General features: G+C 56.5%; 2 protein-coding genes across 2 annotated transcripts in view; one reads left to right on the forward strand and one right to left on the reverse strand.

The window, feature by feature from the left end:
• The window catches only part of BAIAP2L1 (BAR/IMD domain containing adaptor protein 2 like 1), a 97,594-nt gene extending 84,342 nt beyond the window's left edge, over positions 1-13,252 (forward strand). Inside the window, exons 10-14 of the mRNA XM_007940936.2 lie at positions 973-1,180; positions 1,672-1,749; positions 2,983-3,163; positions 12,669-12,706; positions 13,177-13,252. Of these exons, the coding sequence (XP_007939127.2) occupies positions 973-1,180; positions 1,672-1,749; positions 2,983-3,163; positions 12,669-12,706; positions 13,177-13,252 (581 nt within the window). The remainder of the gene's footprint in view (positions 1-972; positions 1,181-1,671; positions 1,750-2,982; positions 3,164-12,668; positions 12,707-13,176) is intronic.
• A 2,228-nt stretch (positions 13,253-15,480) lies between these two features.
• BRI3 (brain protein I3) lies at positions 15,481-24,668 on the reverse strand. Its single transcript, XM_007940950.1, has 3 exons — positions 24,533-24,668; positions 23,564-23,666; positions 15,481-15,613 (listed from the first exon to the last, which is right to left on the reverse strand). The coding sequence occupies exons 1-3, from the start codon at positions 24,666-24,668 to the stop codon at positions 15,481-15,483; spliced, it is 372 nt and encodes a 123-aa protein (XP_007939141.1).
• Between the last annotated feature and the right edge of the window lie 142 nt (positions 24,669-24,810).

The following is a 24,810-nucleotide window of genomic DNA, read 5'->3' on the forward strand; positions in this document are numbered from 1 at the left end:
CCTCAACTCTGCTGACTGTGTGCCTGTCAGCAAATCAGGACCTGTGGTCACTGGCAGACACCCGAGGCAACAGCTTCCTACGGTCTTTGGAGCCCAGGACCCTGGAGGTGTGTGTCGTGAGGTGTGACCATCTCTGATGGCAGTTAAGAGTTTGCAAGATTCAAGCCGAGAAGATATTCCATTGTTTTAAAGTAAATGTGCCAGATGCATTACTAGGTTAGTAGAGTTGAGTGGAAAAAAAGTATCTAAAAAGAAATAAGTGAGTGTCCCCTCTTTTTTTTGAGTGGTAAGTATCAGCCTGCATATGAGTTGTGACAGAGGACACAGTGCCCAGGGCTTTTGAGTGTAGGCTGCAGAGTTAGGCTGCCCTGGTGTGACTCCTGGCCCTGCCACCTGCTAGCTCAGTGTTGCTGGGTGAGTCCTGGCCTCCGCATGGTTCTTGTGGTGTCCTCGTCTGTTGATGTGGCCTCAGAAACTGGCTGTGGGGACCAAGGGGGCTGTTAGTGAGGGCATAGTCAGTGTGCTCGTCATTGTCACCATGTCCTTAACTGCGCTCTCAGTCAGAAGCTGAGCACGCCTGATGATGAGAACACCTGTGTTCCCAGTAGCCTCCTTGTCTCGCAGCCGTAGTCAGTGAAGGCCAGCTTTGAGTTAGCTGTTCCTCAGCCTGACTTTGTGATTCAGGTTGAGAGCAGTTGAAGGAAGATCTTGAGACATTTGTTGTGTAAAGAGAGCAGCACTGGTGGAAATCCTACTGCAGATCAATCCAGTGGAAAAGAACCCTGAGCCTCGGGAACCTCCCTTAGGGCTCGGGACCTCAGGCCCACCCTGGTCCTGCCCTGGTCCTCGCAGCCCTGCCCATCCAGGCACCATAAGCCAGGAGCTTCTGTGGACTGAGGGCAGGCGGCGGGACTGGTGCTGTTCTGGATCCTGCCCTGTTGAACTTGCCTCTGGACGATCGTTTCTTGGCAGATTCCTCCGAGGATCCTAGTTTGCAGCGCTCCGTGTCTGTGGCCACTGGTCTGAACCTGATGAAAAAGCAGAAGGTAAAGACTGTTTTCCCGCACGCCGCTGGTGGGAACAAGACCCTGCTGAGCTTTGACCAGGGGGATGTCATCACACTGCTCATCCCCGACGAGAAGGATGGCTGGCTTTACGGGGAGCATGACACCACCAAGGTGTAAGTCACTGTTCAGAGGCCCGCTGGTGTGTCCTTACCATCGATCACTTAGCCCAAGCGAGGTTAACCATGTGTTCAGAGTTAGAATGAACCAGGTATTCTGTCTCGGCAGCTTTCTGTGTGCGCACACAAACAAACACTAGATGCTTGAACAGACGTGGCTCTGTGAAGTCACCTCTGATGGTACTTAGGTGTGCCTCTCCTTTGTTCATGAAAAGCCTGTGGCTTGATCACTCAAGAATAATTCATGTATCAGACATACTTTATGATTTAACATGTAACAGTAAGTGCTGTCCTCCTCACACAGACCTTCTTGTAACTAGTGAAGCATACTTTTACATAGCTTACTCCACTCGGTCTGCACATGGGCCTCCATGATATGCAGGGACCTGTCTGTGCTGCACTGTCACCAAGTCACTTTTCAGCATGTCTGCTGTTCAACTGTCTGCTGCTTGTACCACAGAATGGTCTTTTTATCTCTTCACCTGCAGGAGAGGTTGGTTCCCGTCATCCTACACCAAGTTACTGGAAGAAAATTTGAAGGAAGCAGCAGCTGTACCTGTGCCAAGGTCAAAGCTGAGTGAGGCTTTTATCCCCTCTGACAAGTGCTTCCAGGCACACCAGAACTGTGTCTAGATGATGTAGCCAGTTCCACAGAGAAGCTCAGATATGTGGGCAGAGAGGAAGACAGGCTGCTGTTCCACTGTTGCCTGTGTAACTTCCATTCTCCATGGGCGTTACTGTCATCTGTGCAGAGACCAGAGCACCTCTCGGCCCAGTCCTTGGAACTCCGCTTCCTGTCATCCACCACCCTGTTACTATATCCTGTGTATACATTTCCTGTCTTTACTCACTTAGCAGCAGCCTTGAACACTTGAGCATTCTTTCTAGAATGTTCTCCTGCCTTGGTATCTTACCTTGAACTCTGTTTTTCCTTCCACTTCCCCAGCCCTCCCTTTGCTGTCTGTTCACAGGCTCTTATGCAGCCCATCCCATGGACGCTGGTGTCCCTTGGGGTTCTGCCTCAGTCCTTTTCCTTTGCCATACTTCCTGAGCCATCGCATCTACTCCCGTGCCTTGAATTAACTCCTCTGGGCTTCACCTAGCACCTCTGTGCAGACACCCCAAACTGGGTTTCAGTCCAGGTCATAGTAGTGACATCATCACTGGTGGCACCTATTATACACAGTGATCTCCGTTCACTGGCTCATGGAATTGTCACACCTCCCTCTGAGGTTGGTCCCCGTTTTAAAAGTAAGGAAACTGAGGCGCCTGTCCAGCTGGAGCCTAGGTCACCACACTGGCCCTCCCTGATCCTGCCCACTGCTCTTCCCAGTGTCTCGTGAGTCCATCTACCTGTCGTCACTCTTATAAAACAGCACAAAGGGAATGCCAGTGTGCCAAGAAACGAAACCCATCTGTAAGGGATTTCAGTGCTGATTTGTTAAAATCTGAAGTGCTTAATAATACTTGCCAAGGTTTTTGCTAATGTCTTGGTTTTTTTTTTTAAGTCGATCACCTTAGATGAAATAAATCAAGAACCAGCCTCTAATCAGGGGGTTTCTTCTGCCTTTTCTCTGTCATGACTTTCAAGAATGGCTTTGGAGTTATATCTACAGACAGCAGAACAGTGCAGTGTTACAGGGAGTGTGTGTGGTGTGTGTGTGTCTGTCTGTCTGTGGTAATGCCCTCCTCCCTCACTGCCTTGGTGATTAATCTTGTCCTGTTCTGGGTGGTAGGGTGTGTGGAGTTTGGACAGCAGCCCCCCGTCTGACTTGGATTCTGTTCTTGTCCGCCTTTAGCCCTGCACCTGTGAGAAGCATCAGTACACTGAACTTATCTGAGAAGACCAATGTCGTCATTCCCCCACCAGACTACTTGGAATGTGTGTCCACAGGAGCAACGGGAGACAAGAGGGCGGAGATTTCCAAACCCACTTCCACCTTCAAAGCTCCAGAGGCCAAACCTGAAGCCCCATCTCCTGTGAGTAAAACTGCGGGGTCTTACCTCACGCACTTAGCTCCCTCACACCCCAAACCTGTCGTTCTCATTCCTACCTGGCAGCTTGGTCTGCCACCAGCGTGAAAGGGGTGGCCCTGCAGGGGCATGTGGTCCAGGCCCTCTTTGTCACACAGCCTCTGCCTCCTTACCTCAGCCCTTCCTCTGTTCTTCCTTCTTATAAATGGCTGTTTTACACACGGCCAGTCCAGAGTTTGGTGGATGCCGTCAGGGTTCTAATTGCTCGCTCTTGGCCAAGGCTGGCGTTCTTTGATCAGTTAGTCACCTTTTCTGCAGCTGTTTCCAATTTCACATTGTTTCCTGAAGGAAGGTTCAGGTTAAAAGTGGGAGTTTAATCTTCAGGCCGTTGGGAAAGTACTTGCCTTGCACAAGCTGCCATGTGAGTGCTGCCACCATGTGGGCACCACATGTGTGCTACCTTCCATTCTTGAGCGGCCCTGTAAAGAAGGACAGGAGAGGATGAGGACTGAGGAGGTGCTCGTTCGTCCCTCCCACAGTTGTGCATGGAGGGGTGCTGAGTGCCAGGCACTGGTCGGGGCTCTGGAGACCCAGAAATGAACGAGACAAGCTCCTGGCTCCCTCGGGAGTTGCGGTACATTCTAGTGAGAAGAAACAGACATTAAAAAGAAACGGGCCCAGACACCAATGATAAGAACTATGCATGGACCCAAAATGAGGTGAGGTAGGAAGAACGGGGTGACACTGGACGGATGGCACAGTGGGTACCGGGACCCAGACAGATGTGTGTGCAGGGTCCTTGCTCAGGCATGCCCTCGGGGCCCACACCACAAGGAAGGAAGGAGGAAGGTGGAGGGAGTAGTTGGTGTGATGCGGTCACCGCAGGAGAGAGCTCAGCAGCAGGATGGACCTCAGAGCTGATCTGGGGGCCACGTGCCTGCATCTGGGATGAGACAGATTGTCAAGGAGAGGAGTTTGCCAGACAGAGTCACAGGGCGCTTAGGAGCCCTGAGGCAGAAGCAAGCTTGGCACGACTAGGGTGATTGTTATGAGGACAAGTGGGGTCAAGAGGAGGATGTAGGTCCCTTGTTGTGTTTGTTTTTCAGTATAGCTTACACAATACAGGGAGATAAGAGAGAGAATGATGGAGAGAAAGGTGAGCGTTAGTCGTCAGGGAAAGACCCAGAGCACAAGGAGAGCCCACCCTGGCCAGGAGGAGGGACGGCAGCTGCTGGGATGGAAAAGGCCAAAGGTGCGGGCCTGGTGCAGCCGGGTGGCCAGCCAGGGACCTGTGTGACAATGTCCAGTCATCACCTGCTGGGTAGACGGGGGTGAGCCAGCCGGAAGAGGACACTGCCAAGGGGCATCTTGAGAGTCAGAGGGGTGCGCTGCTGCAGCGGGGCAGGATGTGGGGTGACACTGAGGATGTGGGGTGACACTGAGGATGTGGGGTGACACTGAGGATGTGGGGTGACACTGAATGCCCTTGGAGATGACGGGTCATGGTTTAAAGGACCAGTCCACATGGTGTGTGCCTTTCTCTAGCAACATTCAGCTCCCTGGGCTCAGGTAAGAAATAGTTCACTGGTTAGAGTTAACCAGGGCACTGGCCCTAGCAGAGGAGGGAGGGAGTGCAGCGTGTCTGTGAGGGTGGGTCGTGGCGTCCCAGGCCACAGAATCCAGCGGGGAGAGGGAGGCGGGTGAGTGGATGAGAGAGTGGGAATGAAGCAGTCGGTGAAGTGGAGAGGGGGAACAGCGACAGGAGGTGACGGTCAGATGTTGGGAAGATGGATGGGGCACTCAGCTGAAAGCTGTGCAGCTCAGCAGTGTGCCTGTGGCTGCAGAATGGTTCTGGGAGGCTGGACCTGCCCGCCAGGCAGCCGTGCTGCCGCCTCACAGAAAGTCACCAGGGGCTGGGGGTAGTGCCCAGCAGCTGGTGCGGTTGGGCCGTGCCACTTCCCTTGTTAGGGTTTTTGCCATCATTTTCCCGTGGCCCTGGGGTGCTTTTTGTGGTGCATACGTGGCATTTCCCTACTTTCCAGTGGGGTGTGGCTAGATAGCCCTGCCCTAGCAGGTCACGGGGTGTCAGGGCTTTGTTCAGGCGGGGGTGGAGCACAGGTGGAGCCTCGTGACTGCATGAACTGGTGTTCTCCTGGAGACGTGCCTGCGCTTTAGCGTGAGCCTTACAGAATTTGAGGATGGACTGCCTCATTCTGGTCCGGGAAATGCAAGTGTTTGAAATCTCATTTGGAGATGTCCCCGTCCAGCTGCTCTCAGATCCTCCCACTGCACATTGATCCAAATGACCTCCAACATCTAACTCCACCCCAGAAGGTATTCCCACATGCAGGACGCCCTTCATGCCTCTTCCTTGTGGCTAGTTGTATAGAACAGGGTATTTATTCTGGGCTGTCCCCAGCCTGGATTCTGTTGGTGGCATTCACATAGTGTCCTTCACCTGTGTCTCCTGTATTTCCAGTAAATTAGCAGCTAGATGCCTTGCTTGGTTGTTGTTGGCTTGTCTGTCTTTCGAGAGCACTTTTTTGGTCCTGGGCCGTCAGAAGACCACTGTTTTGTCACCGTGTGGTACAGCTTTCTTTGGTGACAGCAGTGTTCCAGAATTGCACTGCCCAGTCCTGTGATCTTTGTAGCCATTGATAGGAAGTGCCAAGCACTGTGACTTTATTGAGGTTGTATAATGCCTTTTAAGGTAAAAGAATCTTGCCCCAAACCCAGTACTGGAATTATCAGTGACAACACTGACACTTTAGCCAATACAGACAGTAACCACTCTTAGAAAATGAGGACATGTGTTCACTTGCAGTATTTTCACCGTGTCTGTAAATGATGAAGAGAGCTCCGTTAACTGTTCTTCACAAGGACATGGGGTGTGATAAACGGATCGATGTGCTTAAATGAGGACCAAGCTATTGTTATTTGGTACTTGGTTGTTTCGACCTGCCCTGACCTGACTGACTGAATCTTAACGAACTGCCAGAGGGGGAGATGACTTTGGAGGTGCTGAGACTCAAGTGAGGATTGCAGGCAGCACCCCACCCTCTTCCTCTCCCTACTTCCTTGAGCAGAAGTGCTTCAAGCCCAAGTTTCTCCCAACCCCAGGAGATGAACCTGTGGCCTCCTGCGACCACTTTGGCTTGCCTGGCTCCCCACAAGGGGTGCCTAGTCAGTCCTGTTACCTCAAATGTGGCCACATGCTAAATGCATTAAACATCTTTTAAAATTCACCTGAAAGTCACAGCCATGTACTTTGAAAGAGCAACATCCAAATTTGCTCAGGGCCCCTTCATAGAAATTACAGTATCTAATGATTACACCCTATTTCAAACACTTCTTTTTAAAATAACACATTTCTGCTTATAAAAATAACCAAGGGATATTTTGGAGGTGGGAAGTGAAAATTTTTGAAAACCTAGAATGGTATTAAGAAACATTAAGCATTTTCTGAGACCACGCAAAACCCGTTGGTAAGGGCCCGCGGTGGTGCCCGCAGCGGTGAGTTTTACTCCAGCACTGACTGGAGGCCCTGCCCTCAGACGGCTGAATGTCTGTCTCACCTCCTCACCGTCCAGGAAGTATGTGGATCGAAGGGCTTTGTGAGATGCACAGGAACACTACAGCTGCTTTCTCCTGTCCCAGCAGATTGAGACGAGATGATCAGTTCTGAAGTCTCAGCTGGCTGTTTATCAGAGTCCCTCTCCACTGATAAGACACATGTCACTGTCACCCAGAGGCTATTTCCTGGGGGACTGATGTGTGCTTTTCTGATCTGGACGATAATGGGAAACACCAGCTAATCAAAGTCACAGGAAAATTCTAATTGGCTTTTAAAATCCAAGAAGGCCTCCAGGTGCATGCCTCCCTGAGCCAGGTACTATTGGCCGTGATTCCAGAAGGCTTACCTGTCAGCCTTCTGTCCCTGGTCTATAAAGTAATAAGGTGTATCCAATCTTGGAAAAAGAGAGTAATAACACAAAAATAAGCACAGGGTGCCTCACAGATGCACACAACTACATGGCTGCCTAACGTTCCATTTCTATCACTAAACCGAAGTAATTTACATTTTCCAAAGTAACACGTCAAACCAAAAAAAGCAAACCAAACACACTGCCATCAAGTCGAATATGACTCATAGTGACCCCTCCTTGGGTTTCCGAGGTGATAACAGTACGGAAATAGATTGCCCAATCTTCCTTCCGAGGAGTGGCTGGTGAGTTTGAACCGCCAGCCTTCTGGTTAGCAGTCAAGTGCCTTAGGCACTCCTGTGCAGATCAGAAAGGAAAGCAGAGCAGAATCCTGTCACCAGTCTATTCTGCAAAGCACAGCCCTGTCACCAATCTTTCCCCAAAGCACAATCCTGTCACTAGTTTACCCTCCCAAAGCACAGTCCTGTCACCAGTCTGTCCCCCAAAGCACAATCCTGGCACCAGTCTACCCCCCCGCAAGGCATAATCCTGTCACCAGTCTATTCCGCAAAGCACAGCCCTGTCACCAGTCTTTATTATCTGCTCATAGTGGTCTGTCTAGTAGACGACCTTTCATCACTCCCACCTCAGGTTAGGGGCTGTCAGAACCCAGCAGAACAGGGAGGGAAGACAGGAGGAGGGTCCCTGCTGCTCCAGAAGCACCACCATGGGACCAGGTGAGCCCGCTGCTTGGAAGGGGCCTCCTGGCCTCCTCACAGCCTCTTAGAGAAGCAGCAGGAGGCACAGGTCCAGGACAGTGAAAGGCTTCCCCGAGACCCTCTAATGGTGTGTGTGCCAGGGAGCAGGGCAGGCGGGCAGGGCCTCAGCAAATGAAACCAAGGAGCTGATAGATCAGTGCTGTCCCAGAGAGCTTTCCAGAGGGCAGGGACGTTACAGAACTGCACTGTGCAGCGGCCACTGGGCACATGGGCCATTGAGTGGATCGCGCACCTCAGGAGTTACATTTCATTTTAATTAATTTAAATAACCATCTATGGCTAGTCTGCTATATCAGACAGGTGTAAATTAAATAGAACAGTGTTTCCATGGTGAAGGCCCAAGAGATGGACTTAAAAGTGGGGCCGATCTCCCAAGAGCCAAAGGAAGGGAACACAGGATCCTGGGGCTCGGGGGACCATCCTGGGAGTTAGCAGAAGTCCTGGCAACCTGGAGTGAAAAGTTACCTCCCAGACCAGCCTGAATCCACCCCGCTGATGACGCTGCAGGAGGTGTGTCATGTTGCAGGCCAGTCGTGGATCCGTGGGAGGAGCTGGCAAAACACCTTAGTTTTTAAAATAGACGGCAAGCGGGTTTGTATATGTAGTCTTCACACGCAAACACATCGATTTTTATCGACTAACATGAGGCGTTTTCTAAAGTCAGAGACACACTTAGGTTTAGATCCACCAAACACTGAGAACTGGGAGCCGTCCATCCCAGGTGGAATGTTCCTGAGCCCACTCACCGAGGTGGACTCGTGGCAGCCTCGTAAGGCTGCGTCTCCACAGATCCCGGTCGGTGCCCCCTCTGTGAGGTGCAGGGGAGAGGGTTCTGGGAGCAGAGGGGGGGGCAGGTGGTCTGCTCACAGGTTCTCCACCTTAGTTACTGCTGAGCAAGGAAGGGTTGGCTCACTCCTGTCTCTCTCATCAGATAGCCAGCCTGTTAAAAGCCCCCCAAAAGGCAGCCCTCTGACACACACTTTCATCAAAGTGGCAAAAGCACAGGGCCAGCCCTGCACAGCCTGGCAGCCACTCTCCACCACGTGTGTTGCTTGGTGTAGTCCTCCATTCCAGCAAATAGCCCTGTGACCCAGAGCAGTTGGCTATCGCTGTTTGGGCTTCTGCGTCCCCACTGTGGGAATAGGAGGCTGTGGCCTCGGGAGCCAAGTGCACTCACAGGGAGGCTTTGCTGGCTCCCGTGTTTCAGAGGCCTTGCATCAGGGCTGCTTATGTCACAAGGAACGAGAAACTGACCGCAAGCTGGTGTTGGAAATGAAGGGATGTTGTGTTTCGTGTGAAGCCGAGTCCAGAGGGGGCAGCAGGAAGGGTGGCTGGAGGAGGCCCTCAAGGGGCAGCCTCCTCTCTGAGCCTTGGCCCTGCCATTTCACGGGAGCTGCTGGAGGCCAGTGGATCACAAGGCTTCCTCCAGGCATCCTCACAGGCCCTGCTTGACTGCAAGGGCTCCAGGCTCATCACTGAGTGTCTGCCTGTGGCTGGGGCCTGACAGTTCCCTCCAGAGTCATGGCTCTGTGGTGGACCCCAACCAAAAGGCTGGTAGAGTAGGGGAGGGGCAAAGGAGGAGTGGGCGGCTGGTGCCAGGCAGTCACACTTCCCGTCCTCTGTGGCAGAAAAAGCCCAAAGTATGCTACACGGTAGCTGTGTTCCTATATAGGGTAATGGCAGCAGCTGTCAGGCACCTTGCTTTCTGGTCCCCGAGCCTTCTCTGCTGTCTTAGGGGCAGCGTGTCCCATTGCTGTCAGGATGTGCCACGCCGCCCCTCCCCTCCCCAGGCTTCACAGCCTTGAGGATCCTGTCTTGCTGAGTTACGTTTGGTGGGGCCGTGCCTGAGTGGGCCCTGCCAAGTTGGTCCTGCCAAGCAGACTGACAGTGCCTTGGTGTCATGCTCTTTCAAAGTCTGAGAAAAACTAGATGGGATGACAGTGGCTAAGCCAGCATGGCCGCTGACTTGTGTGGGGCCCAGTACACTGAGGGCCACGTAACAGTGGCCGAGCCACAAGTTTCTCAAATTAAGAGCCTCTTAGTTCCACAGACGTGTCTTGAGCACAGGCTATAGCATGCCTGACATTATGCCAGGTCCTGAGGATACGAGAGGGTCAGGGCTCCCTGCTTAGGGGGCCTCATGTGAGGCAGATAAACCTGGATGTGAAGGCAGGAGCTTCAGAGACAGGCCAGGCCCAGAGGACAGTGAAAGGCTTCCCCAAGACCCTCTAAGTGTTTCTGAAGGCTGAGGTGAGGGATCAGGCAGCAGAGACAGGAGCCAAAGCTTCTTGGTGGCCCAGGAACTTTGCAGGGTGGGGTGACCAGTGCAGAGGAAGCCGTGGAAGGAATGCTCAGGTGGACAGGTGGCCACTGGGCCCCCCCAGCGTGAGGCCTGGGGTGGGGTTGACAAGGTCAGGGGTGGGGTTAGGGGATCGGTCAAAGCGGAGCCCACAGGCTTTCCTGACTGGTGAACAAGAGGGGAGGCTGGAAGGCAGTTCCCGAGAGGAAGGGGCTGAGTTTGGCTGCCGTGAGGCCCGCAGGGCTTCTGGAAAGTTTGCAGGGAAACGGTGAGTAAGCCAGGGTGAGAGGGAAGTGAGTGGGCAAGCTGATCCGTCGGCCTCAGTCATCAGCGCCACAGGGCAGGGAGGCTGAGAGCAAGTTACTAGAATCTTCTCCATCGCCAAGACAGAAGGTGCCAAGTGCAAAGTGGTAGCCTCGCTGGACAGAGAAGTCGGGGGACGGGCAGGAAGGAGGGTGGACTTTTCTGGTAATGACACTTTCAAGTCAATGTTTTACTGAAAAGTGCACAGCGATTTTTCATGAGGTGAATGCGCATAACTAGGGGTAGATTGGGAAAGAGAACATGCTAGAGGCTCAGGGACTGACCCTGCCACTCACAAGGGCACCTGTCTGGACTCGGCGAGCAGCGGCCAGCTGCCTTGCTCAGCGCGCTTGTGGGGCGCTTGAGGTCGATGGGGTCCGCTGCGTGCACGCGAGAAACGCCGGCAGGCTCGGGCTGGTGTGTTGGGCGCCCAGACACGTGCTCTGCTTGTGGGGCTGAGACCGAGCTGCTGGGTCGCAGGCGCGGAAGGGCGCGGACGTGCTGGCGCCATGCGTCCTTCAGGCTCCTCCCTCGTGGCAGGCAGGGCGCCACCGTGTGTCCTGCAGCTCCTGTGCCGCAGGCGCCGGTACTTCCCGCACTGACTCTGGTAGCGTTTCTTCCCAGCTTTTCGCACGTCCGGCCGGCTAAGCAGCCAGGTGACAAGGTTAAACTCTCACAGCTCAGTGGGTCCCCGGGGCTCCGTGCACAGCCCCAGGCTTGTTGCCCTGAGGTGGGTTCCGGGCGGCGCTCCGGGCAGGGATGCACCGGAAGTGTAGCTCCCTAGCCGGCAGGGCCGCTGGGACGGGGCAGAGTCTGAGGACGGGGTCCTCGGTGGTGGAGTTCGGCTGCCCTTGCTCCCGACTCCTGGGCCCCAGAGGCATCCGGGCCTGTTCCCAGACTGAGCCCGCGTTCAGCCCTTACCGTGGGAAGTGCCGGTCGCGGCCGTGCTGATGGGGCACCGCGTGCCCTGGAGGCGGCTCTTGCGGGGCGGTGACTCAGCCACCCAAGCCCTCCTGGCATGTGCCGAGCAGGCCGGCATGCAGCTTGTCCACACGGCCGCATAGAGGCTCCGAGGCCGGTGGCACAGAGAACGGTGCACGGGACGGTGCCCCGGAGGGGATGTCCTCAGGCCGTCTGCCCATTGTCTAATGGTTCTAATAAAGATACTGAGGCCCAGACAGGACAGGCCTGAGGGTACGGCCCCAGGCGGCAGCCGCCTCCCTTTATGACCTTGGAGTCTGGGGCCGCAGCGCTGAGGTCGGTGCAGGGCTCCATCACACAAGGCTCCCGTGTTGGACTCTGGCCACCTGTCAGACGGCCTCACGCTGCCCTCTCCTGGGCTGCCCCGCAACTGAGGCCCTGCACCACCTCCCGACAGCAGGGCGGCGGTTTTCAGAGTCTGCGAGCTTTTGGAATGAGGCCAGGAAGGTCTGGTCTGCGCCAGGGCCGCACCCTCGTCTGCCTTCTTTCCCTCCTGGTTCAGTTTCTTCTGCAAGGTCTCTGGCTTCTGCAGTTTTCCCTCGTCTACAGGCAGCAGGCACAGCAGGTTTGATTTCCTCTTGGGGCTTTCTCGTGCCCTCGCTAGGACTGGGCTCCCACAACGCAAACGCAGTTGCTGGAGGTGATCCTTGAAAGGGCGTCTGCGAGGCGAGCAGCACCTGGGGTCTCCTGTCAGGGTCCCTGGTTGTCAGGGTGCTGGGTTTGACACCACCGTTGTCTCCAGTGCAGCTCTGAGCTTTCGGGTTTAGGGACAAGCTGGTCCCCTTGAGCCCCTCGGTGTCCTGTGCAAGCCCTAGTGCCACAGCCTCACAGTGGCTCTGTCACGTGTTCTACTCTCGAGGCACCTGTCATTTAGAACTTCGTCCTCACCTTCCCAGTGAACTCAGATCTCGTCTCAGCTGGTGAGACTACTGAACCCTTTTCAACATGTGCAGCTTTATACAAAGCAGCCCTGGTGGCGCAGTGGTTGAGGTGCCAGGCTGCTAAGCCGATACCATAGGGTCCCTGGTTCAAACCCACCAGTGGGAGGAAGATGAGGCCATTCGGCTCTGGCTTCTAGGGGCACAAGTGGAATCCACTCAGTGGCAAAGGGTCTATGGGAGCTTTCAACAGTCCCTTATTGCTTTGTACTTCACCTTCAGGTCAGTCTGAGGGTCCCTGATTACATGAACTTTCCATCAGTTTCCTCTCTCTCTCTCTCTCCACAGAGTGATGCCAATGGGACTGCCAAGCCGCCTTTTCTTAGGTACGTTCATTTCCAACATTACAATCTGTCCTTGAAGCTGCCCGTCCCTGAGTGGGCCTGTGGCATTCCCTCTAGGACACAGGTGGAGCACCCGCCCTGCTGGCACTGCCTTTAGCACCCACGTGGCCCCAGAAGGGTCTTAAGGAAGTCCTGGGGCCCATGAGGCCCAAGCAGAATGCAGCCACTGTGTTCCCACCCTCGCCACAGTACGTGTGTGTTAGAGCAGGGCTGGGAGGGAGCGTCCAGTCTGCCTGATCTGAGGGGAGACTCTCCAAGTCACAGGCCATGTTGGTAGAGTCACCAGACCCTTTCCCAGAGAGGATTCCCTAAAAGCGCCTCCCCTTCTTGAGCAGACTACACAGTGGGCAGGGGGCTGGCTCTGCCATCCACCAGGGTGAGAACAGCAGCTTTTTGCTCTCTTTAAGACCAAATCTGTCGTGTGGTAGTAGTTCTGACATTTCCCCCCACAGTGGAGAAAACCCCTTTGCTACCGTGAAACTCCGACCAACGGTGACCAATGACCGGTCAGCCCCGATCATCCGGTGAAACGGCCAGGGCGCCAGGCTCCTCCCCGGTCAACCCTCTCTCCAGACGCCTGGCACCGTCGCTGCAGAGTCCTTGCTGTTACGGTTGACGCCTGACCAAAGGGGCCTGACCTTTAACCATATCTCCATTGAGCAGATCAATGCACTGTCCGCCTCTCACGGGCTGGGTTTACACATTTCTCTTTAAGATGAGTTGCAGTTTAGGGCCACAACTCAACTATTTAAAATCTTCCCTTCCTCTTCTGTTTAGTAAATTTGGTTCCCATCCTCGTACCTTTTTGATAGAGTCTGGGATATTTTATTTTTAGTAACAGAACGAGGGATCGTTTCTGCCCTGACCAGCCTTCTGCGTGCAGACAAGGCTGCGGGGAATATATTTTAGGAGACGCGTGCCCCCGAGGAGCATTAAGAAAATCACCTGAGGAAAAACACTGGCATGTTTGCATCTTAGCACACAGAGCCTAATCTTAAGCAATATAAATTATGGAGATAGCATGTACATTTTAATTTTTTAACTTAAAAATTTTTAATTTTTATTTCATCATCGAGCTACCTGAGGTGGGGAAGTCCCTAGCTTTTCTGCAGTGTGGGCCTAGCTGAGACAGCCTGCCTCTCCCGTCACAGCCCGAGTCAGTGTTTAAGAAATCGTTTCTAAGAGCGGTAAGATACCAACCGGCTTACCGCTAGCTAAGAACAGCACACCACCCCAACCCAGGCCACAGGGCAGACCCGTGCTCACTGGGCTGGGGTTCCGTGTCTGGGCCCAGACACCACACACCGGACATCTGGGCCTGTCACTCTGCCTTCTCTGGCTGACGTGCATCAGCCCTCAGCCTGCCGGTGTGTCTGTGAGAATGGGGGTGACTTTGCTCGCCCAGGCCACTGACTGGAGGAGCAGGATGTGCCTCCTGCCTGTTCATCACTGTGGTTCCTGTCTACTATCAGTTTTTTCCTGTGAGCTTGAAGCTGGTTTAAGCATGCCATAGGTCAGGCGACCTACCCCAGGCTCCTTCCTGGAGGTTAGCAACATCACAGGGCATCTCTCCTGAGAGGGCAAACCCGGCGACCCCCGGCCCACGGGAGCGCCAGCCAACTGAGTCGGGGTTCCTCCCCCCACTTGGTGAGACTCCGGTTCACAGAGGCCACTGTTACCAGGCGTGGAGTGGGGTGACGTGTCAGTTCTGGAAGCATTAGTGCTCCACTTTTTGGGATCTTCTGGCTTTGCTGTAGGTTCTAGTTACCACGGGCAGCCTGCAGACTCCCTGGGCTCAGGCAACCCTGGATTCTGCCTCCAAGAAATGGCGCTCCTGTGGGCACCTACTGCAGAGGTGGGGAGGGTGTCTTTAGGTTCTTGGCACTGAGGTGCAATTCTGTAAATGTCAAGGTATTTAACTACTATAATAAAAGATAATTTGAAAACAGTAACACTTCTTGAGCTGTGAAAATGAGGATGCATATATCACCCTTAGCCTGGCCAGAGCGCAAGGAGGCCAGCAAGAAGTCAAACGGCAGTCGTCTCGCTGCAGGCCCAGCTCCCTGGGTGAGTACCTGGCAGGTGCACCGCACGGCATACAGGCAGACGGAGTCACGTTTAGGCGAAGCTGTGAGCTTTCTCACCCTGTTTCCCAAAAGATGTAAGGAGTCCAGTGTCCTGTCAGCAGTCTCTCTGGGGTGGCCTTCCCACACCTCACGTATGTTGGCATGCCTTGTGAGTGCCCGTGGTGTCCCACCTCTCTGCTCCTGTCACTGACAAGACATGTCCCCATGCTGGGACATGTGGCTCTTTGTGATTCACAGGCAAACAGTATGCTGTCCACCTGGTGACTGTACGTCCAGAAGGACCATGGCTGGGGCGATGGGGCCACACCCTTAACCGCCCCCCAGTGGTAGCTGTTGGGGACATGCCGTAACAGACGTTTTCTTTACACGAGCAGCAGTGAGCAAGCGTGGAGTAAGCAGAAGCAGGTCAACGATGGTATGAATTTCATTTATTAACACAGTATTCCTCACCTTCTCAAAGTGAAGACTGTGGAAAATAGAACAGTGCTTCACCGAGCTGCTGTCACCTGGGTTTCCAGATCTGACCCCGGGCCGGGAAGCCCGGCCCCTGGCCTGCCACACCTGACACATTGACACAACAGTCCTGGAGCTTCACTGGTAAAGCTATCGTACAAGACATTTACATTAGAAAAAGACCACGGGGTAGGAAAGCCTGGTGTGGTGTTCCCTTTATGAAAAGGTGGCTCCGCAGTTGGGGCATCTCCGCTTCCTCAAAGCGAAGCAGCAGATGAACCCGAAGGGGAACAGGATGATGGCCAAGAAGATGCCCAGGAAGGTGAAGGAATCCTCCAGGACGCCGACTCTGTGGAGAGAGGGAGGGCGCGCGTGAGGGCCGTGGAGGCCCGACAGGCCTGCCTCACCTACAGGGGACACAGGACAGACACCTGGAGTTACAGGGAGACGCGGATGGCACCCCACCCTCAGAACCAACCCCGGTGCCAGGAGAAGAGTGTGAGGGCCACGTGAGCGAGCACGGCCTGCGGCTATCAGTCCTACATACAGAGTTGGAAGATGAGGCAAGGAGCGGACTCACTTAGCATTTACAAAGGCAAACGAGTCGGCTGCCAGACTCTGCCGCGCGGTTCTCTCCATGGACCAAGGCGCAAAGTCAGGAGAACGAGCAGCCAGTGCCGGTTGCTATAGAAACTCTCGCATCTCTGGAAAAACCGAGACCCACGTCACACTCAGGTGGTATTTCAGTGTCGACTCAAGGGCTCGGTCGGGTCTGCCTCTCAAAAGGGGAAGGATTGAGATCCTGCTCCACCCCCTGAATGGTGATTAAGGAAGAGTGAGAAAGTAGAGTTTGGGGTTTTGTTGGGATTTTAGAGTTTTGTAAAAACTGAAAACCAGCCAGGTTCACTGTATCTAGGAGGCCACTCATCTTGCAATTTAATTTCAAAGCCCGACGCACGCGATCTGTAACAGCTGAGTCACCCGAATCGGGCCAATAAGCAGACAGCAAACGCGGTTGCTTCCTGATGCCTCCCCTGCCAGGCTTGGGTTGCAGGTGAGAGTAAAGGGCCCTGTGAGGGTCCATCTCGGCCGTGCAGAGCCCCTGGGGGACATGAACGCGCCCCTGCCCCGTGGCTCCTGCTCAGGTTCTGTGTTCATCACAGCGGCCGAGAAACCTGCCCGATCGCACGCTGGAGAGGAGCAGGCAGAGGAGGGGCTGGGCAGGAGAACCCAGGGGCAGTGAGGGACTGTTCCAGGTGACCAGGAAGGGTCCACGTGGGTCAGCCATGCGCAGCAGCAGGAAAGGGCACTTAGCAGAAGGGCCCAAGCCAAGCCTTCCAGCTGCCTGAAATACACATGCTTCCCTCAAGCTTAGCTGGGCACTGCTGAGAAACAGACTGTCACACTGGCCACAAGAGGGCCTCGCGCACACATGCATGCCATCCAAGCATCCAGCCACTTCACAGCTGCCTCTCCTCAGCCCACAATGGCCAGCAAACCACTACTGCTCCAGGACTTGCCACCTTGTGCACAGAGCAGCACAGAATGTCCCCAAACGCCAGAGATGCTGCTACTGGCTGCTGACCTGTGGTCCAGGCTGTGGCCAGTTCCCCAGGAGAGCCAGGCCTGGTCCTACTCCCCTGGATCAAGATGCTCTTAAAAGGGAATTCTGCTTTTAAAAAAAAAATCAAACTCGTGCTTGCTTTGGCAGCACGTATACTAAAATTGGGTACAGCCCCTGCACAAGGATAACACGCAAATTCGTGAAGTGTTCCACGTTTAAAAAAAAAAGTCAAACTCAGTGCCTACTTTCCTACCTCCCCACTGAGAAGGGGTTGCCTAGGACAGACAGGTAATAAAAGGGGACAGTGAATCCCTGAGAGGTTTATCCGAAAACCCTCATCTCCAGTCAGCACTACAGAAAGACACTGGGGGTCTTTAGTGATGTTGCCAGCCGTTCTCTCTCCCCATCCTCAAGTCACGACGGACGTTAGTGGTATAGGCTCTCCCCCAAGTCCTGAAGCAAAGTCACCTGAGGAACTATGACCCACTTTTGTCTTTCCCAGACTCATATAAAGAGTGGCACCAGGTATCTTAACTAGATGGGGGCCCACAGGGAAACTGCCCCAAAGTGGCCCTATGGTTAGCTGCCATTGAGTCAATTCCAACTCCCAGCACCCCACGGAGTTTCCAAAGCTGTCATTTTTACAGGCAATCGCCAGGGCTGGGCTCCTCTGGAGCCACTGGGGACCTTTTGGTTAACAGCCAAGCACCTGACCACGATGCCACAAGGGCTCCTTAAAGTGAACTAGCACAGCAGGCCTGACTTTGTGTCAGCAAAGGAAGTTACCCTTTCCTGTCTGGGTGTTTTTGGAGTGCTCTCTCTCAGTACTACTAACACCTCCGTGTCACCAAGCTGGTTGTCAGCCCTCACTTTCCACCTGTCAGGAACCTGGCCTGGCAGGACAGCCCCCTATGGCAAGGAGACATGCGACCCAGCTGAAAAAGAACCTAAGGCCATCGTGCCCAGGGAGGGCTTCTGAAGGGCCCTGAACCTTCCACGGTGTCCCACACGCACATGGACACAGCAGATGTGCCCTGCCCCCAGTCCTGGCCAACGGACACCGAAACCTACCCCTGGCCATTCTCACTACCTGGCTGCTCAAATGTACCTGGAAAGGAAAGCCGAGGAAGGACACTGGTTTGCGTGTCCTGGGCCCAGGTGGAATGATGGAAGAGCTGCAGTGCGCCAGGCCTCACTGGCACCCTTAAGTCTGCCGACGAGGCCTGGGCTGGACAGAGTGGCGTGTCCAGGACCAAGGCCCACAGTGTCCATTCTAAGGGGTCAGGTCTGACCTAGAGGCCCGGGGTGCCAGTGTGTGAGGGGTGTACCTGTCTCACACAAGCTGTATACCTCCTCCTCCAGCCTCTGTAGCACCCCAAGAACTTACAGAAAGGGGCAAAATGCTGGCCAGCAGCGGAAAGCTAGGCCCATACGCCCAACTACAGTCATTGGCTGGGGGCTGCCCACACCCCCCCAAGCCCCTGCCTGCTAGGATGGCGGAGTTCCCCATTGCCCCCTCCTGCAAGGACAGCCAGGCCATATCCTTCAGTAACACCAGGAAGGTGCCATGGGCTCTGCCCCCACAAGGCTCCACCACCTTCCCATTGGTGACCCCAGATCCCTCCACAGGAACGTTACCACTAACCCGCCCGGGGCTCCCACAGGTCAAGGGCGCAGGCCAAGGATGTACTGGGCACTTAGCACAGGTACAACCCCAGGGGCCACGCTGCCCCCCAGGTTCCCAGACCCCTACCCTAATCCCAAAAGCAAGGCTCTGATCACAGGAGGGTTTGTGAGTTTGAAGCAAACTTGAGTTGGTGTATGACTGTCCCCACTCGCTCGTAGCTGCAGAAGGTGCCCCAGACCACGAAGGCGAGGGTGTCACTGACGGGTTTTACAATCCCAAGTCCTCTGAACTGAGAAACCACCTCAACCCTAGGTCAGTGTTCATTCTGCAAAACTCCTAAGATAACAGCTACAGGATTCCCCCACTATCTGAAACCTTTCCCAAGCCCGAATGGTGGAGAGCAAACAGTTCCTATTAATTTATGGGGAAAACGGCTTACTGCAGAATAAACACTGACCACTAGTTTCACGTGCAACCTCTTCCCAGTAAAAGCAAAAAATCGTCTTCAGATGTGTTTTGGTTGGTGAGATCATGGATGTAGGTCTTTCATAAAAGGTGGGTGGTGTAAAGACAACTTTCAAAAAGGGAAGGACACCTCTATCAGTCCTTACACGTCTGGAGTGAAAGAGAACAAGGAACCAAAGCTCAGGGAAGAAGGGAGTCCACAGGACAGACATGGCTTCACCTGCTCAGACCCCAGAAGTCCATGAGCCAGTCAAGACCACAGCCACCCGACCACCACTACCGACCCCTATAACCAGGAACACAATGGGTGGGTCCCAATATAATAATGGCATAAACTGAAGAGAACCTAAATTCTAAGTCCTGACTTCCTGGCCCAGTTGGGAGGAGGACTCCCTGCTGCTGTCGCCCTGAGACACTCCTCAAACGTGAACCAGAACTATTCCATGAGGTCACCTTTCAGCTAAACAACAGGCTGGCCTACAGACACTATCACCCGTAAGTACTGTGTGCCTGTAAAACGTCACCTATGTGAGACCAAACGGTCAAAGATCAGAAGGCAAGGGGGCAGGGTAACTAGATTACTGGGAATAGGACAACCAGAACAGAAATCCCTGCGTCGATATTTGTAAAATGTAACTGATGGACTGAGCAGATTGTATATAAACTGTTACATGAGAACCTCACTTGCTGTGTAAATTTACACTGGAAACTTGTTTTTTTAATTCCACAAGCTACGGCCCTGGACCCCCCAGCACCACTGTCTATGGGACGCCAGACCCCTGGATGGGGACCAGTGGCTGCCCCCACAGCTGACTGGACAAGTTTCGATTCAACACTGGGTTCAGCACCCACAGAGTAATGCCTCTAGCTGCAGCCAGCCAACACACCCTCCACTCCTGGGCAATCACATGGGTCATGGGTGGGAGGCTGCAGGTGCTGTGGAAATCGGGGGGCTGATGCTGAAAATTCCTTAACCTCGATGACCTTTCAAAGTGGCCAACAGCCGGGAGGGGAGAAGGCTCAAGCATCACAGGCCCCGAGCACCCCGTCCCAGGCATCCTCATCACCTGCTGTATCCCGCGTAACTACGCACCCTGAGGTACCGCCGCCTCCCATCTTCAGGGAAGCTCAGGCCCAGAATGGGGTGAGAGCTTGTGCAAGCCACGGCCCAAGGTGGCATGGCCGGGCCCTCCCACCAACAGCCTGCTCAAAGCCATCATGGGGGCCCCAGCCACCTGCAGGTCTAGCCACACTCAGGGCACCGAACAATCAGTGTGGTCCCGTACAGCTTTTGGGGGGGCAACTGGCTTCCACCTCCCTTTCAGCACCTCCCATGTCACTTCCAGACCTTTCCACCCCAAGGCCAAGCCTCTTCTCCCAGGGGCCACAGGCTGGAGCCGTAGCTCAAGTGGGCAAGGGGGCCCCAGCCCTGCCCCAGCCTTCACCCCCACACCCCCACTGAGCACCTCTCCCCTCTCGCCACCAGTCTCCCTGCTGAAGTCTAGCCTCTGGGGGTCCCCAGGGTCACTACTTCCAAAAGGCCTCCCACAGGGTGAGGGGGAGATAGCTGGTAACAGCCTCTGGGCTCCTTTTCAAGGGCCCTCTAGAAATCTAGTCGCTGACCCGGGCCCTTCTGAACAAAGCCTCAGCGCCAGGTACCTGGGGCCCATCCCCCTCCCCACGCTGCAGCCGCCCCAGCACAGGCTGCCCCCAGCGAGGGGCTGCGCCTGGGACCAGACGGGTGGTCAATTGACAGCACGGCCTGCCTGGGCCCCGAGGCCAGGCCCAGCCCAGGGGTCACCTCAGGGCACCCTGTGTAACAGGAGTGAGGGCCTCATCCTGGGTGATCTCCAGCCCCCCGCCCAGGCCCACCTTACCACGTGGGGCGCCCCCAAAGCCTGGACAGCCGATCCCTCCACCACCTCCCCAAACCTACAGGGCCCTGGGGCTGCGACGAGACCAGAGCTCCGGCTACACAGCCGTGGCTGCCCAGCTGGCCTGAGGTGCGGGTGCCCGGCCCTCACACACCTGCCTACCACTCAGAAGCCCACACTAACACAGTCGCCTCCCATCAGCCTTTCAGACACCACCTTGTCGCTGTGGCCTTCAGCATGCAATCACCATCCTGAGGGCTGCCCAGGGCCACCAGCCACCTACACTGACGACATGCCGGTTCCTGGACCTCATGGCCTGACCCTGGACAGCACCTGACCTCGACAGCTGTCCCCAGACACTGCCCTGCCAGGGTCCTAAGGCCCATGCCCTTCTGGGGTCCCGCCCTCTCAGGGCGCTTCTCTGAGACGCAGCGTGCAGGCCCCGCACCCACCTCTGCCATGCCGCTGCCCCAGGTGCCTTCCTCCCCCCATCACCACCCCAGCTCCACCCCTCACCCTGCACCTGGGGACACCCCACGTCACCCTCAGCCGATGGCGGAGGGCACGAGACACGCTGGGAGGGGCCCAGGAACACTTGTAAATGGCTAAAAACAGAAGGTGGGGTCAGGCCACTCAGCCAGACGGCAGTGACAAGGCAGCCGGCCTGCCAAGCTCCCCCGGGGGGACCAGAGCAGCGTGTGACTTCTGCCAGCGCCTGCCAAGCTGCTGGAGGACGGCCCAGGGACTGGCAGGCAGAGCCCAGGCCGGGTCCCAGCCCCAAGAGGCATCCGGCACGACTGCTCTCCGGGGCCGTGGCCCACACCCTCTCCCAGAGAGCAGGCCACCTCGGGGCCACACTGCAGCCCCCAGAGCCGGCAAGGGGAGCCCCGGCCGTCCCCTCTTCCTCCATCCCGACCCATCTCAGCTGCGAGCTGATGGGAATGTGGGGGGCACTGAGGGCGGAAGACAGGACTTGAGGGCGTGCTGGGGGGTCCGACCGCCTCCACGTCCCTCCTTCCCAGAACCTGGGGGCTGAAAGCTGAGCTGCAGAGGGGACGAGCCTCCCCGGGGAGGAGGAGAGAGGCCGTTCCTAATCCGAGGGCCCACCCCTCCGCCTGGGGCACAGGGCCCTCCCCGCGGACCAGCCTCCTTGCTCCAGCCTCTGCCACAGACTCCAGGGTGACACACACGCCCCCGACCCCGTGAAGGGCGAGTCAGGGAAGGCACCCTGACCCTGTCAGCAGGGTGTCACAGCCCCCCAGCCTCACTGCAGGCCTCCCACCCCCCACCCCAGGGAGCCTTGGACATCCCATCAGACACCCCGATTCCCAGATGCAGAGGCAGACCAGCTGTTGCTGGCAGGATGGAATCCAAACCCAGCTCCTCCGGCGGGCTGGGCATGGTGGCCAGCCACTAGGCCCCATCCCCTGGCGCCTTCCTGCTCTAGGGGCAGCCTGAGGCCCCTCCCTAGACTTGGGAGACCACTCAATGCCCCCAGCCCACGAAAAACAGGCCCGCAGATGCCTTGGAGGGGCTTCCCATCACCCACCTCGTCACGCAACATCCCCAAATGGTCTCCTGGAGGCTCTGGCCACAGGGGACCGAGTCGGGGCCCTGCCCAGCACACTCTAGGGGGGCCACAACTCTCAGCATGCAGCTGGCCCGCCGCCCTTCTCCACGAAGCCTGCCCATGTCCCAAGCAGCTGCAGTGGCCTCCAGAGAGCAGCAGGTGCCACCCCTCAGAGGGCGATGAGGGGGCATCCAAGTCCCCCTCATGTTCTTCTAACACCAACACGTCCGCTGAACGGTGACCCCCGGCCTCGGGTCAATGTGGGTTTGTACACGGGGTGCCCCACAGCCCCCCTGTCCCAGGCACGAAGGCAGCTCTGAGGGCTGCACCATCTCAGACGCCCACCCCATCCCCAGGGGCTGTCTCCTAGCACGTGCCACCAATGGCTCCCACAGCACCTGGCTCACCTCGGACCTTCCAAGTCAATGGAGGTCCAAGTGGGGCTTTCTCAGTTCCACCTCAGTCCTCACCAGCCCTCTGGCCGCAGCCCGGGGTGCGAGTTTGCTGGCCCTGCCTTGATTCTAACCGCCCTGTGCATCCCCGCTGCCCAAGTCGCACCTGAATTTGTATCAAGACCCACACAAAACATCCAGGTGCCCCCGGGCCTATGACCACAGTCATCAGAAAGTTTCTGTAGGCTTCTGTTTGAGGATACAAACAGCCCCTCCTGCCCCGAAAAGAGCCACGGGCTTCCGTCCTCAGCCGACGGCAAGGGGTCTCAAAGCCTCCCTGTGGATAAAGCAGCCCTCAGAGCTGCTGCCTGCCCCCCGCACACAGCCTCTAAGACACGCGCGCAGCTCCTCCGACACACTGGCCCAGCGCTCCTACAACCCAAACTGTCCCCCCACCCCCAGCAAAGTGAGACCTCCCACCGCCTTCAACAATCAACTGCAAACATTGTGAGAACTGAAAGAGAAAGAAAAGCCTGAAGCCCAGCGGGTCCCAAACAGGGGAGGCAAGGCTGTCACTCTGCAGGCAGGGCCCCGAATCTCACTCCCTTTAACGTCAAAGCACTTCACTCCTCCAGGAGCCTGGGAAAGGATCCCCACCTCCCCAGGCCAGTGCCGAACGCTGAGACCTAGGCCCCAGCCATTCCTCGCCTCACACACAGATCAGCGCCTCCACGAGGGCCCCAACCCAAGTCCAGACCCACCTTCGGCCCCGACCCACCCATCTAAGGCCCTGGGGACCAGACCTACCTGCAAACTGGGCAGCCTCCGACGACCACGATGGAGTTGGCAGGGTAGCGTGTGACATCTCGACTATGGATGCTGTAGACCCTGGGGTGGTGGGTGGGCAGCCCTGTGTGGGCGGGGGGCAGATCAGAGGTGCGCAGGGAGAGGACCCAGGGAGTCTGAAGGCTGCTTCTCCTGCCCTGCACGCCCCCCTTCGGTAAACGAAGGCCCAGCCCCCACCTGCTAAGCGCCCACTGCGGGCCGTCAGGCGAGCTCCTTGATACCAAGTTCATTCGTAATTGGGGAGGGGGGGGCTTTGAAACGGTTCATCCGGTACAACCCCCTCCTAAAAATTCGCCTTTCCACCCCAGACAGAATCAGAATCCACCGTTTCCACAAGGCCCCCAGGTGTGTTCTCACGTACACCTGGAGACCTTGTTAAAATGTAGACCACGAATAAGCCTCTGTGCGCGGAAAGCCGCTTCTCAGCTGGGGTCGAACCAGAAGGAACTGGTTGCAAGCCCCGTCTGAAACAGGGTTAGGACCCTGCACGAGATGGGCGGCCAGGTGCACTGGATTACCGAAGCGGGCAGGAGGGCGCCCAGGTGCACCGGCCCCCAGGTGGGCTACAAGGCCAGGTGTGCCGGGCCACCTAGGTGGGCTAAGCACCTGCGGACAGCGCCCAGGACGGACAGCTGGGGTCCCGCGGGCGGTGAGCAAGCCAGCACCTCAAAACCCCCGGGAGCGGGACCCCCAGGGGCCCTCCTGCAGGCCCCACACTGCAGCCCCCGCCTGTCCCTCGGGACCAACTGTGCGTGGCCCCGGGCAGGCGCCGACCCCGTCCCCACCCAGGCGGGGGCGTCAGGGAAAGTTTGTTCGGGGCTAAAGGTCACCGCGGGACTCGGCCCAAACTTTGCTCCCGTGGGGCCGCCCCACTCGCTCCCCGCGGGTCCGGGCGCCCGCTGCCGCGCCAAGTTCCCGCGCGGGGCACACCTGCGACGAGGTAGGGGTAGGGCGGCGGCGCCGAGGGGATGGCCCCGTAGCCTTGCGGGCCGCACGCGTAGTCGCCCGGGCCGGCCTCCAGGTTGTAGGCGGGGGGCCGCTCCTGCAGCAGGGGCTTGTGGTCCATGGCGGGCGGCCCCGCTCTGGCTCCGCTCCCGGTTCCGGCTCCGCTCCGCTCCGGCGGGGACGCCCGGACGGCCGGCGGGCTCCCTCCCTCCCTCCCGGACGCCGCGGGCTTCCCTCGCGCTTCCCCTCGCGCCCCCCGCCGG

This window comes from Orycteropus afer, unplaced genomic scaffold (assembly GCF_000298275.1).
Source record: "Orycteropus afer afer isolate SDZICR_OR568_19922 unplaced genomic scaffold, OryAfe1.0 scaffold00006, whole genome shotgun sequence".
Classification (NCBI taxonomy): domain Eukaryota; kingdom Metazoa; phylum Chordata; class Mammalia; order Tubulidentata; family Orycteropodidae; genus Orycteropus; species Orycteropus afer.